Below are 19,628 nucleotides of genomic sequence, written 5' to 3'. Positions count from 1 at the left end.
TCTTCATCGTCAGAGCATGACTTTGACTTTATTAATTACATGTAGCCATGTGTCCTTGCATGCTCTTTAAACTTGTTTTGTTTTCTTTTGTTATCCTTATGATTGGAATTAGGTGAACCTGGTGGAGCCATTAGCAAAGATTGAGGGGGAAATCTAGAATATTCAAAAGAATTAATTTACAAGAAGGAAAAGTTCAATCAGCATCATAAAGGGAACAGTCCAAAACAATATACATGTAGCTCAAGAATTCAAGACATGGCCTGGGTTGCAAATTCTAAGGTCTACCCACTGAAAACATATAAAATCTTTGGTCAAGCAAGCATTTGCTTTTCTTTCTTTCTTTTGAGAACAGTGACAAGGAAGATAACAATTGGTTGCATCATTGTTATTTCTCCAGGGGCGCCTGGCTAACGCAAACAACAGTTGTTATGTCATGTTTCAAAGTACAAGATAGGGACACTAATGATGACTGAAAGGTCTTCCTTATCATGGTAATGCGAAATCATTCAAAGAGTTTACATGTTGGTTTGAATTTACTTCCTTTAAAGGTGATCTAGAGAACCTGCATGGGCAAGAAATTAGTTATCGTGAATTGAAACCAACTAGAAAAGTGAAAAACTAACTGCTTAGTGCTTACCATATGATGCTAATCAACAACAACAATTTAATACAAAGGCAGCTTTCAAACATGTTCATAGCCTATACCTCACAACAAATGGTGCTTCGTTGAATACAACAACACAAAAGTAAACAAAATAATAATTTTTAAAAATCTGAAGCGCAAGTTGGCAACCCTGGACTACATGTATGTTACAAATTCAATGCGATTTTGTTCCAATGACCACAGTAATAAATACATGTAATTACTTGTTATCGAACAGTCTTGATATGTATCTTTATAATCATTATATCATCATATTGGAAAGATGATCATAATGATAATTGATGGATGATTCGTACTTGATATTTTCATCATTTCATCATTACAGAGAGTCAGATTTTTTGTTCAAATGATCAATCTGCGAAATGCCAAGGCTACTGCGAAAACAGAAAGAAAGCATACATTGTACCGGGTAGGAGGACCTTTACTCTTTTCACTGTTCTCGTCTACTGATGTAATAATGTATTTTCTTCGACAGCCGAACATATTATTCCCCTTGAGGCAGAGCATTCTCTGTATGGACAAGAAAAATCCTGCCTCCGAATGAGCCCCCTTCAGCGGGGAAAGCAAATACAAACATAAAGATAGATAGGCGATGCAAATTAAGCCTTGGGCGCTCCTCACGAATCTAGCCATTCAATGACAGAGCGAGATGCAAAATAAGTAAAACCCTATCCTATCTGTTTGAAAACGGAATCCATATGGACTGATTTCTACATTTCTCGTCTCTTTTTCTTTTTTGCTTCCAAGCTTTCCAGCCTTCATTTTCTTGTCAGCCTCTCATCTGGCTAGATTTAGTGCTGTCCTATGTTTTCCAATCGAGGCATGCTGGAAGGACACTCATTTTATATGACCTCTGGTATTTTCGAGAAAAAAAGATGGAGAAACACGGCATCGCGTCTCGTATGCCTGGAGATCATGAGATCCATTCCAGGCATGGATGTTTCTCTTTCTCTCTCTCTCTCCCTCTCGCTCACTCTCTCCCTCTCGCTCACTCTCTCTCTCTCTCTCTCTCTCTCTCTCTCTCTCTTTTTATTTTTCTCATCTTTCTCACCGGTTTTTCTGCTTCTTTTCACAAATCAGAGTTGGAGGACTTCAGCTGCGAGGATAGAACTCCACTGTTGCTAAGCAACAGGGAGGCGGTGGAAGAGGGACAGAAGAGACTAGAGAGCAGTAAATAGTGAAGCCTTGAGATGGAGAGGATGAGGAGAGAGAGAGAGAGAGAGAGAGAGAGAGAGAGAGATGAGGAGGAGAGAGAGAGAGAGAAAGAGAGAGAGAGAGAGAGATGATGAGGAGGAGAGAGATTTGATGAGGAAGGAGAGAGAGAAAAAAGATAGTGGATATGGAGGCCTGAATCAGAGCATTTTTGTTTTTGTCTGGACTCGGGGAATGATTGCATGATGATGGCAGGGATGAAATTGATGGTGATGAATGATTATGATGAAGATGATGATGGTATCGATGGTGATAATGGTAATGATGAGGTATGTTTTCCAACTCTCCTTTAATAGATGGTACAGGCATATAAATATCCCTTCTCTCACTCAAGATTCTTAATCTTACTATTCCCAAATTCAAAAATAGAACACAAACAAGTAAGCAAAACCCACTAAAAACTATACCTAAAACTACAGCAAATACTATTGCATCATCTATTCACACAGACCCCTCAATTCTCTCTCCTTCCCCCCCCCCCCTCTCTCTCTCTCTCTCTCTCTCTCTCTCTCTCTCTCTCTCAATTTTCTTCCATCTATACATTCCTTTCCACTCCGGCTCTTTATTCTTCTCCTCTCCCACTCTCCCACTCTTTATTCTTCTCCTCTCCCACTCTCCCACTCTTTATTCTTCTCCTCTCCCACTCTCCCACTCTTTATTCTTCTCCTCTCCCACTCTTTATTCTTCTCCTCTCCCACTCTTTATTCTTCTCCTCTCCCACTCTTTATTCTTCTCCTCTCCCACTCTTTATTCTACTCCTCTCCCACTCTTTATTCTTCTCCTCTCTCACTCTTTATTCTTCTCCTCTCCCACCCTTTATTCTTCTCCTCTCCCACTCTTTATTCTTCTCCTCTCCCACCCTTTATTCTTCTCCTCTCCCACTCTTTATTCTTCTCCTCTCCCACTCTTTATTCTTCTCCTCTCCCACTCTTTATTCTTCTCCTCTCCCACTCTTTATTCTTCTCCTCTCTCACTCTTTATTCTTCTCCTCTCCCACCCTTTATTCTTCTCCTCTCCCACTCTTTATTCTTCTCCTCTCCCACTCTTTATTCTACTCCTCTCCCACTCTTTATTCTTCTCCTCTCCCACTCTTTATTCTTCTCCTCTCCCACTCTTTATTCTTCCCCTCTCCCACCCTTTATTCTACTCCTCTCCCACCCTTTATTCTTCTCCTCTCCCACTCTTTATTCTTCTCCTCTCCCACTCTTTATTCTTCTCCTCTCCCACTCTTTATTCTTCTCCTCTCTCACTCTTTATTCTTCTCCTCTCCCACTCTCCCACTCTTTATTCTTCTCCTCTCCCACTCTCCCACTCTTTATTCTTCTCCTCTCCCACTCTTTATTCTTCTCCTCTCCCACTCTTTATTCTTCTCCTCTCCCACTCGTTATTCTTCTCCTCTCCCACTCTTTATTCTTCTCCTCTCCCACTCTTTATTCTTCTCCTCTCCCACTCTTTATTCTTCTCCTCTCCCACTCTTTATTCTTCTCCTCTCCCACTCTTTATTCTTCTCCTCTCCCACTCTTTGTTCTTCTCCTCTCCCACTCTTTATTCTTCTCCTCTCCCTCTCTTTATTCTTCTCCTCTCCCACTCTTTATTCTTCTCCTCTCCCACTCTTTATTCTTCTCCTCTCCCTCTCGTTATTCTTCTCCTCTCCCTCTCTTTATTCTTCTCCTCTCCCACTCTTTATTCTTCTCCTCTCCCACTCGTTATTCTTCTCCTCTCCCACTCTTTATTCTTCTCCTCTCCCACTCTTTATTCTTCTCCTCTCCCACTCTTTATTCTTCTCCTCTCCCACTCTTTATTCTTCTCCTCTCCCACTCGTTATTCTACTCCTAAAACGCAACACTGATCAAATGTCTTTTATCACTCCTTTGTAGACATTTCAGATTACAAATAAAAGCAACAGAAGAGGAGTGGGTCCACGCTCCAAGGAACTATTAACAAAAAAGAAAAAAATCTAGAAATAGTTAAGGAAAACCAGGAAGGCAAACACACTCTTCAGCTCTTTTTTCTTTCTTTCTTGTTGTTCCAAAGTCTAAATTTGGGCTAATGTTTTTCACAGAGCTCGCTGTGCAAACTCAGACTTTGGACCATCCTTGTTTAACGACAGGGTCACGAGATATTAAACAGGATAGCAGCTTGTTTTCCCCATTTCGTTTCTCTCTATACCTCTATCTCTCCATTGTTTGAGTATTTTTCCCTCTATTTTTGAAGGCAGATAAAAAGCAGCTATAGCTCAAATAGTTTTTAGGTCCATTACAGTTCTTGATCTGTAGGCCATAAGGCCAATATGATTTTAAATATATTTGACTACCGGTATATATACATGTAGCTACTAACTGTGTAAATCTGTTGAAATTTTGTTATGCACATATTGTTTGCTGTACCTCAAAATATTCCCGGTAAAACCTTGATTCTTAAATAAAGAAAGCAGCTTGCTATTCCTCCCATGTTCCGCCTCATTTGATATGTCAAAGGAAACGTTGCATGACAGGGTGTTTGGCATGGTGCCAGTTATGTACCGGTAGTTCAAACGTGTAGCTTTATTTGGAATATAATATCTAACAAGGCAGTTACTATTCGCTATTCCCTCTAAATGGAGCTAAAACTGTATTTAAACGAAACAAAAATCATACCCAGAATTGCTGAAAATTCAGACGTTCAAGGCTCTATCTAACACCTCATTGAGAAAAGAAAAGAAAAGAAAAATCTTCTCTTTTTTTTCTGTCAATATTGAAAGCTGAGAACAGCAGCTGTGTATCTTTGAACATTTGAAGGTCAGGGAAAAATTAATAACAGGAGATATGGAAGTCACACTGTTCAATTACATCAATGGCTGCACACATTCTAAATCTACCCCCCCCCCCCCCCCCTGTTGTAGAAAGTAGCACAAAGGTCATGTTTTTTTTATACAACCAAGAAGGTGATTAAACAATTACTTTTTCTTTGACAAAATGCATATATGCTGTTCATTACATGTTTTCTCAATAACATTACTACATGTACATTACATGTATGTGAAATAAACAACATATATCGTTTGGACAAATATCATACTCTGAATTTGAGGACCAACTACTTATGACAATGCTTGGGACAACACATGAAACAAAAACGCTTGGTCACAAAGGGCTGTGAGTCAAACGGATGTTAAATGATTAGCATTGTTATGTAATAGCTGGCATGTGCGAAGCAGCTGAAAAATATGTCCCTGGGAAAGATTTTGAAGGAGGGAAAAACAACGTGCAAGGATTATCTTGTTACCATACTGTGTTGACAATTTTGGGATATCCTTAATGATAATAAAATAATGCACAAGGCATACAAGGTACTGTACTAGGCATACTAACCATAAGGCATACTGGCATAATAATCCACATGAATTGAGTACAATACTACAATGAAAGAATCAGTCACTCTTTATTTTCATCAATTTTTATCAATAACTACAGTATGTAGGCCTACACACTATGAACATGACGGACAAAGAAAGCGGACAAAATATACAGTTCCTCAAGTAGACAAAGGAACATCCCTTCACTGCTATTATGTAAAAATGTGTACAACAGGTGAATAGGCATGTGACACCTGTTCTACACACTTTTACATAATAGCAGTGAAGGGATGTTCCTTTGTCTACCTGAGGAACTGTATATTAATATTTTGTCCGCTTTCTTTGCCCGTCATGTTCATAGTGACAGTATATTCATACTGATCCATCATAGTTATAAACTTTGATTTTGTGAAACCTTATGTTATAGACATTGTTCCCCCACCAACGATAAAGGTTCACACAGGAATATTTTAAAAAAATCAAAGTTTAAAATAAATACAAGCCAGGGAAAGCATTCATTTGAACTACAAGATGGTATAACTTTAAAGTTAATTTCATCTGCAAGGCCAATAAATATGAGTAAGAACCCCCACATCTCATGGTTTTGTGTATCACACTAACCATAAGATCTGTCATAGTTTTGTAACCACCACGCGTGCATCCACAAAGTCCCCAACTACAAGATATCGCCAAAGTATCGACCTAAACTTAACGTTAACGACTTTTGTGTGAACCTCAATATATATGTGCATGTAGCTTTACCCAATTATTATCACAGATACAGTGTACATGCAAGCCTGTTGTTAAACCAAAAATTTGCGGAGATATGACAAATATCCTTTGTTCAAGCATGACTGTGAGGTCAAGGAGTTCATTAGTTTCTCATTAACATCAGGGGTATTGTATTTAGGGTTTGTTTGTGTATTATTGTGGACAGCTGGCTTGACTCAGGCTAGCGTTACAAGTTCATAGTGATCCACTAACGATAGGATTTAATTCCCTGATTATAAATGAGGTTCGTTAATTGAGACCTCAAGATGGTGCAAGAAATTATGACCCAACCTTTGTTTTCAGTGAAGCAGCTTGCAAGTTGCAGGCTGCATGGTTGCCATTGTTTAACCGCGTATTCAAATGTCAACATAACAAACTGCATTTCTTTATATTTGAATGAAACCATTATATCATCTATCCTCTTCATTTTCCTCTCAGGTATCATCTATGCAATGAGAAGCGTTCGATCGTAACTGACCATAACTCTGGGCAAGGGGTTTCTACAACGCGATTCCACGAACAGCTTGCGATGACGACAACCTGCATGGACGTAACAACACCATGAAAGCGGGAAGTGATATAATTTCTGAGATGACCGCAGGGAGAGAAAATAGCACCCCTGTCCGTCTCACCGCCTGGGGAATATTAGAGTTTCCTTTCCCTGTATGCCAAGCGTCTAGCAACAACTTTAGAAGGTCTCAGATCTTGTGGCTTGACTTTCAAGAAAATATCCCTCTCCCCCCCCCCCCCCCCCCCCACCCCTTACCAACTGTGCCGGTATGTGTTAAAATGCTCTAGATTCTTTAGGTGAAGGACGTTGGTGATATCCATGGTGTTACTCAAATTTCCCCCCAAAAAAAAATTATTTTGAAGCCATTTACTTTATTTTTTTCTTAGAAAACACCTTGTGAGATAATGCTTTAATTTTTTTTAGACATTCTTCAATAGTAATATTGATAATTCTCCATGTCAATTTTGCTGGAAATTTGCCACCAATAAAAACATTGAACAGCAGCAACTGAAGCATTGAGATCTTCTATGTTTCTCCATTGCCATGTTTTGGTAAAAACCAGTGACTTTCAAGTTACCCGAGCTAAATAGAATCCGATTTAATTATGTCATATATGCCGGTAGAATCATATCCTGTGTGACACACACTGGGCCAACATAATTCAATTGATCTGAATTCAGAAATATTTGCATGACGGCCGACTCTACAAGGAGCGAGCAGAAGCTCCCAGGCTCCCCAGATTTATTAATAAAAACACAGCTTTTTAAAAAGCAAATACAGCGGATTGAGCCTCACACGCAAGCAAGCAAACCCGGCCTACCCACCCACGCACACGTCATGTTATTATTCTTCTACCTACAATCAAATATTCCATTGGCTCTGGATGAAACGGAACACGAGTATGCTGTGAAGATAATCAGAAGATATCTTCCCATGGACGCTTACAATTCTGCTTTGGGATATAACACATAATATATCTTGGATTCTTCGCCTTAAGAGCGAGGAAATAAAATGTTGTTGTAACCTTTGATGATTTACATAAAAATCATGCGATTCTGACAAAATATCTCTCGCTCGATTTGCAGGGCGCATGTACAACTAGGAAATGACTTATAGAGATTAAAACTACAGACAAGAGAAGAAACAGAGAGAATCGTCATTGATCTGACAGAGAACGCTAGTTGATATCTGTCTAATCAATGGATTCACGGATTATTGTGAGCCCCCATACATGAACAGTTTTGTATGCATATTCAATGCACTAAATTTTTTGTAGTCAGCTGGCTTATATTATTTTCATTGGTATATTCATCTGCAATATGGCAGTGCAGGCCTTACATTTCAATATTTTTAGGGCAAGGCCACTTTTCTGTAGGGCACATTCCTATATTACAGCACAAATAGGAAGAATTAAAAAGGGCACAAAAAATCTCCAAGGCTAATGAGAGGGGCATTGAGGCCACTCAAAGAGGCATCCTCGGCCATGGCCTTGGTGGCCTTGGATTAATTTAAGCCCTGGCAGTGTTTGTACGGCTTCCCCGTTTCTCTCCACCTCCCACTTCAAACTGTATCCTCTTTAGTGGTGAATATCACATCCCCTTCTGTATTAATTACTTTCGCTTCAAGCCCTCTGCTACACCGTCCCTGGGCCAGAGCTACTTTTGCTTCGATTGTATTCAAATGAACTAAGTCCCTTTCAAGCTACAAATATATCCCCTGTACAGGCTCATCTCATAAGATAATTCCTCTGTGCTTCAATCTCTCTCTCTATTTCTCAATCTCTCTCTCTCTCCAATCCCTGTTTTCTTCTTGTCTCTCACACACGGTCTACTTACAGTCACGCATGTTTAATTTCCTCTTCCCTTGTGTGGTGATTCATCGAGACGGTTAGAAATCCCTGAACGGCCCTCACAAAATGTAACCCCCCCCCCCCCTTTGTAAATGGGGTGCCCCCTGTCTCTCTCATCCTATAGGAAACTAGCCATCTGTCATGGCCCCCATTCATAAGTGCAGTACGCACAGGTATGGCACTCTCTGCTCCGTTCACTGTTGAAAGTGAAGGCTAACATGTACATTTAAAGGAACATGTCTTATTAAAGAATTCCATTTTGAAAGAAACTGGCTTGAATTATTTAGTTTTTTTAGGCCTTTCTTGTGCTGTAGAACCAGAACGGCTGTGTGTGCACAAAATGGACGCAAAATTTTGCAAGTGGTGCAGAATCTGGAAAGTCTTTCTCGTGCTGCAAAATAACTCATTCACAAATGAAACTAATTAGTTTAATTTATTGATTTAATTTACTTATTACAATCCACGAAAGATTCTTGCCACAGAAATTACTCTCGATTAATTTTCAAACTGGATTGAATTCATTCAGATTTATTTATATGGTGGCCATAATATAGCAGGTTTAACCTTCTTGGTGTCATGTTTATCAAATCCATCTGAGTAACATTTATAAATTGCTCTGTAGTGCAAAACTGCGTACAACTACACATACATGTACAGTGTATGCCCAGGCTGCATCTAGGTCTGCAAGCAATCATTTAATAATACACCTACACATCGCAGCGAATTTAAATGCTTTCTGAGAGCCAAGCTGTTTAAATTACATTGTATGGCACTCCCTCTACATTCTGTAGGGGCCTTGCGGGGGTGCAGCCACTTTATTGTATGGTCTTTATTATACAAACTAAATGCAGCTGTTACAATTATTTTAATGTAGGCATGATGGATTTGCAATGATCATTTACACTAGGCGGATAGCAAATGTTTAATTGGAAAATCTTGTGGACTTGCCTGGATGTATAGTATGCTAAACCTGTTCTATTTATGTCTTATCTTTATAAATGTTGATGCCAAATCAAATCAGTTGAGTGTACTTTTTTCTGTTATTTAAGTCTTGCATGTATTCATGGATTTGTACATGTTCACATGAACTACTACAGCTGTAAATGTATAGGCCTATAAGTATAGTTGGGCATTAATCTGAACACAAAAGTCATTAAACACAACATCTCTACTATTAATATTTACAGTGTTCACACACGTACCATATGAAAGGCATTACTAATCAAATCACAAGAAGAAAACAAAACAGCGACAATGTGTCTGATAGAGCCTACACATTGATTTATAAGCATAAAGAAAGCATTTGGGTGTTGGCCACAGATCTTGTCTGCCAAACTCTCTCTACATTCTACGACCTTTTCCCCTTTGCAGTACATTGACAGCTTACAATATAGAGGCCATATAAACCGGGACCCTCATTCACTGAACAGGATATCGTCTTGCTATTCTTGGCTCGAGCCAGCCGAGGCTCCATGATTTTTCTGCAACATATGGCATGACTTTTCACAGGAAGGTTGAGGCAAGAAAGCACAATCCGACAGCTATAACGAACAAGTGTGTGTGTGTAATACGTATGTGAACAATGTCTGTGTTTTGGTGAAATGTACACAAGTGGATTACATGACACGATCATATTGGCAAGATCAAGTTTCAAAACACTTCTACATAATATCAAACTGTAAGCACTTCCAAGCTGGCTTTCATGTTTTTCCTGCGTGACGTGACGTTGCTTTCCCAAATTCTAAAGGTCACGTCGTCGAGTAATAATGATTGTACGGGAGTTACACATCGACAGTCTGTTTGCGTGTCAACTCTCTCAAGCAAATGTCAGGTCCACCCCTGCTCTTGATCACATGAGATGCAGGTTATAAATGGCTTCTGAGAGAGAGAAAAAGATTACTCATAAGATCTCTGGCATATTTTTAACCTTTCCTCACATTTATCCGGATTTATGTTACTTGTAACGATCCAAGAATAGCTTTAAAAGAGAAAGATGAAAACAACTGAAGTACATGTAGGAAGTGTGTAGGGGCATAATGAGGGGATTATATTTCAACCCTCTAAATTTGATGAGAATCTTTTGTGTCGTGGAGGCAAATCCAATAAAAAAAATTAAAAAATCTAGAAAGTTTAAAAACACATGGTAACCAAACCAAAATCATCTGAAGCAACATATGTATTTTTGTTTTGTTTTGTTTCATTTATTTAAAATGTATACTGAAAGTACAGTACATACATGTATGCCTTGTGTTTTATATTTACATGCAAATGATAATGTGGGTTACTCGCTAAATAGATGTGTGTACATTTTCCTCTCTGCTTCAAGCGCTTGACTGTATTAAAGCCTGTTTGCGGTATAGTACATGTCTGAACATGTTAAGGTCTGTAAGTAACTCATAACAGCTCCAATAATCAATGTCCCACTTACAATGTATCTAAATCATGGACCCAATACATGTCTAAACACAAAGCCTTTGCTTATTATGTATCAGTTGAACCAAAGTCTACATTTGTATCGGAGCTATTATCCTCCAGGAAGTACAGGTCATTAAAAACCTTGTACTGCTAGAGTGTAGTCATCCAGACCAGTCCAGGGAGACCCCAAACTAGTCTACTGTATACTCAATACAAAGGGCAGTGGGGCAGTATTGATTGTATTCCAAAGGCTTTGAACTCTTTGAAACAAAATGGCTATTGAATTTGATCAGAGACCTTGACACGAAGGATCAATGGGAGTGCATGTATCCAAGGGTTATTACTATTAGTTCATTCATTCATTCATTCATGTGTTTACATGAAAGGAACAATTACAAAGTAGGCCATTCTTGGAGATGGAAATGTCTGACCCAACAATCCATGAACTTAAACAATGCAGGGCATACAAAGCACAAGCATACATGTATACACAATGACCAAGTGCACTGCATGACATGCATGTACACTGTGTTAATCTAATCCTACAATACTGTATAGGCTGCATACACTGTACATACATGTACATGTACTGTTCAACATGTACAAAATGTACTTGCACATTACATCTATCCAACCCTCAGTTTTCTGTCTCATACTAGTACACAGGTAAACCATGATTCCAAATCAATTATCAAAGGCCATCATAAAGTGTGACCTTCTGATCCCTTGTTCCTTATTCATATTGAACAAATCTCTGATAAAGCAGCATCCACCCCTCCCCCCCCCCCCCTTCCAAACAAATAATAATAATAATAAATAATATTACAGTCTGTTTGGCCCTGAGACAACATGATTTATTGGACTCCATATTACCAACCCAAAACCAAGACAAGACCAGCAGACTCTCTGCACACTTTCATGATGGATCCGAAACTGAAAGTCTGTCGACCATGAGTATGAATTATTTGGCCACTTGTGGAAGTTGACAAGAAAGACACAATTGATTCTATTAATTACTTATGAAGTATAATAAAAATCAATGGGGAAACAAAAGTTGGGGGCTAATAAAACTGTCTCCAACATATTTCATATAAGAAATATATAAAGTTTCAGTGTAATCTGATGATAGTACATGGTACTTGTATTTACTCTTTGAGTCTATTTTTTTTTATATACAGTACACTGTCTATTAAAAACTTGTCCACACATCTTTCTGTGAAAATCACAGTGACTACCGGTACTTCTCAAACTACAGGTACGTCAGTAGGTCAAACATTGAGGCTCGAATTCACAAAGGAGGTTTAGATTTAACCCATGGTTTAAACCTTCATTTACATAACCCATGGTTTAGAATTAGCGCAAAATAAGCGCAACACAGTCAAGAGGTCCAATATTAGACGCGCGCAAGGCAAGGTACGCTTATTTTGCGCTTATTTTAAACCATGGGTTATGTAAATGAAGGTTTAAATTTAAACCACGGGTTAAATGTAAACCTCCTTGGTGAATTCGGGCCTTACAGTGTATGTCAGCTTCTCGCCATTTTTGTAGTGTTTCAGAAGTAAACAGTCCAATCTTGTTTTATCTCCTAGTCTCTGGTATTCTTTTGTGAATTTTGTTTCTTCCTCATAACATCTAGTCTAGCTAGTACAAATGTAGCAACAGACAACAACTTCCTCCAAAGGATTATAACTTTCCTGAATCCACCACAGAATCAAGGACGACCTGCTCAGTTCAACTTGAAGTACGTACATGAACAAACTCTTCAAGGCTGTTTAAAAAAATTGCCTGGCAAAACAATATGAAGATTTAATGATGTCTCTATTTCCTCTATAAGTCTTGCATTTCCAGGAATCACATTCTAGTAAGGGTTCTGTAGAATTAGAATTGCCAATTAAAAAGAAAGATATGACTTATTTCCTGGTTTGGTAATTATAAGAAAGCACTTCAATATCAAGTGAGTAGGAAATGCATACAGTTTTTGTACATGTATGTACAGTACATAAAATAAGATTGTGCGCGTTCTTTTACTATTCACCATAAAATCTAATTCACATGTTGTGAGTTATTTGGAGCAGTATGTTTGTGTTTGTTTGCTTTTAATCTTGTTACATCACTTGGGTTACAGTAAAAATCCCTAATTCCTTTACTCATTTTTTCTTCTTAATTAATATACCAGATTACCAATATCTTCAAATTTTAAAGGCATCTACACTTCTTGAATAAAAGTTACCCATGAGGCCATGACAACTCAAAAGCTTGACATAATGTTTGTTTACCCGATACAGCAACAAGTAATGTATGCAAGATGGATCCACCCGCATGCTATCAGTCATAATTAGTGACCTAAAGATGTATGTAGCATGTCCTGTCTTTTCTTTGAAGAAACATCCCTGAATTTGAATATTTTGGTAACAATAGAATAGAGTTTGCCTCTGAAAATAGAGAAGGAGTTTAATCAAATACATGTATATCTCTATCCTTTTTTTTTTCTTCTTTTTTTCCCCTCACTAAATCCCGTCTCCCAGTGGTTTTCTGAGAATGATTTATAACACAGTGGAGTCGCTCATTCTTACAAAACAATGTTGTGGAACCCAGAGACCAACCTCTAGAGCAAACTCTATCTGCATGACTTGTACAAAGAAAGCACAGTGAAAGAAGAGATGTGTAACACTTCTCTAGTGTATTAGCTCATCTCATGCAGAAAGCACTGTTACAGAGCTTCTTACTCAAACAACAAAAGGTTACTTTGGGGTGCTCAAAATTTGATTTTAATCTTCACTTAGATCCTCATAAAAGACCTTTCCAAGTTTTGAGGAAAGACTACGACTAAAGACGAGTAAGACTGAGATTTGTGTCACTTGTGGTGCATCATATACATGTAACACAAATTTTAAATCTTAATTTTAGATTCTCACAAGAGATAATCAATTTTTGTTTTTTTAATGACTAATAGTTAATATCTTAATGATATAAAGTCAGGGTCAATCATTTACAAATTGATTTTAAGCAAATAAATTTGACCTCAAAACACTAAAGGAGAGACTGCATCGACAACAAAAAATTGTCTGTGGATGTGTGAAGTTCCTAACCTTGGATCAATGTAATGTAACATTAATTCTAACATTTAAAAAATATATAAAAAATACAACAGACTGTGTACAGACACGTACATTTACATAATTTGGGTACCGTATGTCACTATTTTTGCTTTCCAAAGTCTTGGAAGTTGGAAGGGATTTTAATCTTCTCTTCCCTGCCCCTTCACATTTTCTTTTTTTCTTTTCTAAAGTGTAAGTATAGGTTCATGTATATTATCATCGCCGAATGCAGCAAAGTCGAGCAATGACCGACGCAGAAAAATGAAATTGTCTCGCTATAAATATTCTTCAGTCATAAAAAAAAGGGGCAACACGTGCATAAAAACAAAGCAATCCGCATTGTGGCAAGGATGAATAATAAAAAACAGTAAAGCTTTTTATTGCAGAGAGAGAGAGATAAGTGAAAGGAAGAGTTTGAAAGCACTTAGTGTGAGGTTGAGAACCACAAAGGAAGAGAAAAATGGCGGTTGCTAAGTGAGCACTTTCCAGTTTTTGTTTACTTCCAAATTTTGCTTGTTTGGAAGCGGGAAGTACGAATCAATGTGCGACCAAAAATATCTCTCCGATGTATTTTGTCTTTCTATCTCTCTCCTTTTCTTTCTATGTTTCATCATGTGATCCAGGCCTACACCCCCCTAGGGCTTTCCATAACATCCTTCCTAGAGTAAAGTGGAGATGCATGAACTCGTTAAAATGCTTAGTTCTCTCTCTGCTCAGCAAAGTTCAATCATTTTCAGGACTGCTTCAAGAATAGAATTTTGCTACAGCCCCATCCATATCCAGCACAAAATTAAATAATTATCTATTCAAAAAATTAAAAAATACTACTTTATATGCTTTTAGAATAAAGGGGCTGCAATGTTTGTTAAATATCATTACAACTACAATCATATGTTTAGTACTACTGAGCCAGCTTCAAAACAATCATAGAACGACAAATTTACTTCTATTATTATACAAATCTACTAACTAGTCTATCTGAAATTAGGTTACCCTCCGGCAACGAATAGCTCCCCAAAATTGAATCTGCATGCCACCCCCTCTCCCCTTCAATCTATGTTTTACTTTAAAGGACCCCTTTAACACTCCACTCTTCGCTTATATCGCGCCTGCGATCTACTCCACTTTATCTCAAGTACCATCGGAACAGGAAGAAGAAGATGCACATTTTTTTCTTCCCAGAGCGATCATACATAAAGATGAGATCTGCTAGCCCCTGGGGCGAAAACAAAATAGAAAGATAGAGAGAAAAGAAAGAGGGGATGAAAAGAGAAAAGATTGGAAGACTGGGCTAGCATGTACAAGTTCCAAACCTATTGCTTCGTCATACATAAATGCACATGATTTAGAATCTTGTCTACAGTAGCAATTCATAGTCCAACAAAATGATTCCATTTTAGGAACTTTTATGTTACACTGTACATGTTTTATATCAGATCAAAGCCCAAACTTACAGGGTTAGTTTCTAGTATTTTCTACCATGTTTTTTCTTTCTCTATCTCTCTACATTTTCTTCCCCTTCTTTTTTCTACTGCTGCTTCAGCTTTCATACTTTTTTTTGGTTTCCCCACACACAATCATGCCAGTGAATATAGATTCATATACAACCTTGACTGCAACCCACGAATCAATAGACAACCTCAAAATTCTCAAGAATATGATCATTAAATGGGAAGAAAACAAGGCCAACTTTGGTAATTGATTAAACCCATTGCCGTTTCCCCATTGAATCCACGTACTATTGGTAGAACCTGGTTAATATTCAACTTCTAAAATCAATACACAGCCAGGCAGAAACCACCACTATCCTAAAACTAGAAAGAAAAAAGAAACAATAAAGTTTGGTCAATGGTCAATTGATTTATCTTCAAAATCTAACCATCCAGCTTTTTCTCTTACTGTATTCTACATAGACCAAAGTTGTTTACTTGCTTTTGCATTGAAACTCTAGGCTAGCAGTAGCACACAAAACAACCATTGATTTTGTACAGCTATGCATTTTGTGTGTGAAAGGGTTTGTGTGTCATTTTGTGTTGTAAGGTCTGTGCCTTGTGTGTGTGTGTGTAGACGTAGTCGTAGTATTGTGTGTATGAGGAGTTGGCACTGTATTTTATGCAGCGAATTCGTACTAGCACAAAACATGTATAGAGTGAATGGGGATCGCTCCACACATTATGCACACAGCATGCATGCAGTTTCAAATTTTGCATGTCCGTTGCATACACCACACAACACTGTACAAAGGCCTTATTGCAATTTCAATGGATCAATTTTTGTTTGAAACCCCTTTGAAATACATAATTTGAATTTGAGGCAAAGAAATATTGGGCCCTAATCAAAGAAAATCCCTTCATATACAAAAGGACTTGGGAGGAATTACAAACAAAATAGCTTCTTACAAGCAAACACATACTTTTAGAATGGATTTTTGCCATTTTGGGGATAGAAGAGAGGAAGGGGCATCGTCATGAGTGATTCGCAAGCTGATTTTACTCTTACTTTGCTGTTCAACCAATTATATTAAAACAGTCCTTCATCATGTACTGTACATGTACAGTATATAGCAAATTCACAAACCACATCACTTTTTATAATTCAGTTGTCTCGTTTTAGCCTACCTTCGGCCAAAAACAAACCAAATTTCACCAGAAAAATATAATGGTTCTGTACTGTAGGCCTACTACTAGTACTCACCAGGCTACATCTAAAAAAAGACAATTTTCACTTTTTTTCAAATTCAATCGATGGTGCATTTGCTTCTCAGATTATAGAATGAACATGTATACAAGGAAGTTCAGAAATACTGAAAGATGATGTACCTGAAACAGAGTTATATGTTCGTCAGTTTTATAGCTTTCAGATACTGGCTTATAAAAGAGCAAACATATACTGGATTTTACTTTGCCAAAAAAATATTTTCCTGCTTTGTCTTCAGAAGTGTCTTTTTTTTCAATGATAATCGTTTAGGAGGATTTAAGATGATGCTGGTCCTCTTCGATTTCAGCACATATTTATGGACTTTTTTTTTTAATCCATGACTATCCAGATTGCATTGCAATTAACAGGGATTTTACATGAATTATGATCATTATTGCCTTAAAAATGATGTCACATTGTACATGCATGAATAAACATAAAAATGTTAAATGATCATTTCATTGTTTCATCTAACATTAGTTTTGCTTGAAACATTTAGATGGGAGTGTATTTGGCGGGTATGATGTGTGCATGTACATACATTGTACTGTACAGTTTGTGTACATCTATTGTTCACAGAAGGGCTTTGAGCGAAGATACAAAATAATTTTCTAGTGTCGACAGAATTTTCATCGCACCACATATTACGCAATCTCATGCATTTTCTTCTTACCCTTCTTTTTTCGACTCTTTGAGCCTTCCCAAACCAAATTTTTGCTCACCAAAAAAAACTACCGGTACTCCTTTTTATTTCAATTTTTTCACAGGTACATGTACTACTGATATGCTGGTATAAACATGTACTTGTAGCACCAATATACTGTACATGCATGCGAATACAGGTTTAACTGATGTGTTTTATATAAATGAATTAAATAATTCTGACATGTTATACAGTATGTTTTTCTTAATTTGACACTAAAAGAATTTGATTCATTGGGGTTTTTTTTGTGTGTTTTTTTTTCTTCAATGTACATGCAATTACATATATAAATTTACATTAATGGTGGTGGTCATTTTACCTGACTGCTAAGAAAGCATAAATGCAAGTAAGTAAGCAACCACACCGCCAACGGCTTTAGGTCCTCTCCGAGAGACCTGGTAATGCGGATTAATGCCTTACCAAAGGGCACTAGCGCTTGTACTGTACATGTAAATGTATGTAAATTTTAGAACCTTTCTGACATACAAATTGGTAGTGTGCGCAGAATATGGTTATAAAACTAGTTCTATCTAGTGTGTCTTTTGAAATTTCTTAGTTTCTTACTTTTTTTACTGCCCCTCCCCCTAGTTAAGATATCGACCAGGATTTTGGACACAAACAAAAAACACACATACTGTACTTTTTAACAGATAATACTGGATACTGCAATCTGCTGGATTGATCACTACTAACGGCTTTTTGAAAAATACAATTCTTAGACTTTAGGGGTTTATGGAACCTGAATACCTACTGGAAATAAAATTTACCATGTTCACCCTCTCATCTAGAAGGGCTCTATTCTATTCCCCAATTATTTTGTGGAAAAACACTAGCTAATAGTTAATACTATGTTTCAAACTGTAAACAATTCAATATTTCTATTTAAAGAACGGATATAGCCTAATTAGAAACCCATTTTTCTCCTCTGCCTCTGCCTCTGCCTCGTAAAGGGCAGAAAACAAATTTCAAATCGAGAGTCTACCCTATCTAATGATTGCAAATTTTCTTGAATTTTTTTTTTACTGTCTTTACCTGTATTGGAGTATCACAAATCATAGAATTAAATTTTACCTATCTACTGATGACTTATTTTCACCAGACTGAAGTCCATTTCAATCACACTCAACAAAATGCATCTGAAATAATTTGCCAAAACATGGTGAACAGAAGGAAAAATAGTAAACTGAAAGGTAAATCATGATAAACACGAATGTTCAAAATATGTGGTGATATATAGTAAAAGGAATACTTGGCTGGTAGCAATTCCACACATTCAACTTTATTTCAAGCTTTTTTCGATCTTCCAGTCTTTCTTTTTGCAGAATTAACAACGCGTCGCATACAGGCCATAGCGATGAGCTTATTGTGCACGAATCCTATGCCTAGCTAGCGTAGGCGATTGCTCCAAAACATTACCTCGTGCAGAATTTTTGAAAACAGCCGTTAACGTTTGAAAAACGAACATACTAGTCGGGGAATAACAATAATTTGCAAGTAAGAAACACATATATGCTATAATGATCTATAATCTTAAACATTATTTCTACGATTAAATGAACATTAATAATAAATCAGACAAGGGCAAATAGCTTAAATTTATCAATTTGTAACGCAAAGTTTTGATAGTAGTGAGGGTTTCGCGCACAGTTTGTGTGCGGTTAGTATGTACACACGATATATAGCACGACCATGGCTCGATTTCGAGCTCTACTCACCGTTTGAATTGCTCTATAACTTTGTCTTCTCGAATATTATCCGGTAAATTTCCAACCCAAAGATGCCTGGTTTCGCGCACCATGCTTGCCATGGGTCATAGTCCCGGTTAAAATCCTAGTAAATATCTCGAAATCAACGTTATTTTCGGGCGTGAAATCCACATTATATTTCCAGCGTAGTAAGAAGCAAGCGTTGGAGATTGTTGATAACCGCAGCTCGTACACACCGTACCGTTAACGTGTAGTGAAATTCAAGCAAAACTTTGCCCCAGCGTTCTGGCGCTAAGCTGGCTGGCGGTTCGCTCGGGAACTTGTGAGGCCCAAAAAGCCGTGTCGTGGTTTGTGGGTGACGTCATTTTTGAATCGCCCCGTGCATTCAACATACACACTATACTCTCAATACACAAAAACACACACACATTTCAGTCGTACATTGTGCAGTGGCGCTAAGCGTTATGTATTTACATTGCTTAGTGGAAATTTTCCTCTCTGCGCTCTTCATGCAACATAACTGCAGAGTTTTGCATAGAAAATTCACTTAAATTTATGTTTCTTGAAGGATATTAACGCGGTTTTATCCTGGAATATACTTGGAACGTACTCTGGGATAACTTAATTCGGATTAAGTTGTGATTTTATGTGTAAAATCTTTTCATTTC

The 19,628-nt window shown here is 37.6% G+C and overlaps 1 protein-coding gene across 1 annotated transcript in view; it reads right to left on the bottom strand.

The window, feature by feature from the left end:
* LOC579027 (msx2-interacting protein) overlaps positions 1-19,310 on the bottom strand; it is an 89,033-nt gene extending 69,723 nt beyond the window's left edge. The window contains exon 1 of the mRNA XM_030986666.1: positions 18,970-19,310. Within this exon, the coding sequence (XP_030842526.1) occupies positions 18,970-19,061 (92 nt within the window). The 5' untranslated portion in view covers positions 19,062-19,310. The remainder of the gene's footprint in view (positions 1-18,969) is intronic.
* Between the last annotated feature and the right edge of the window lie 318 nt (positions 19,311-19,628).

Source organism: Strongylocentrotus purpuratus, unplaced genomic scaffold (genome assembly GCF_000002235.5).
Source record: "Strongylocentrotus purpuratus isolate Spur 01 unplaced genomic scaffold, Spur_5.0 spur5_scaffold_16, whole genome shotgun sequence".
In the NCBI taxonomy this organism is placed as follows: domain Eukaryota; kingdom Metazoa; phylum Echinodermata; class Echinoidea; order Camarodonta; family Strongylocentrotidae; genus Strongylocentrotus; species Strongylocentrotus purpuratus.
This window is presented reverse-complemented; position numbering and strand designations above follow the sequence as displayed.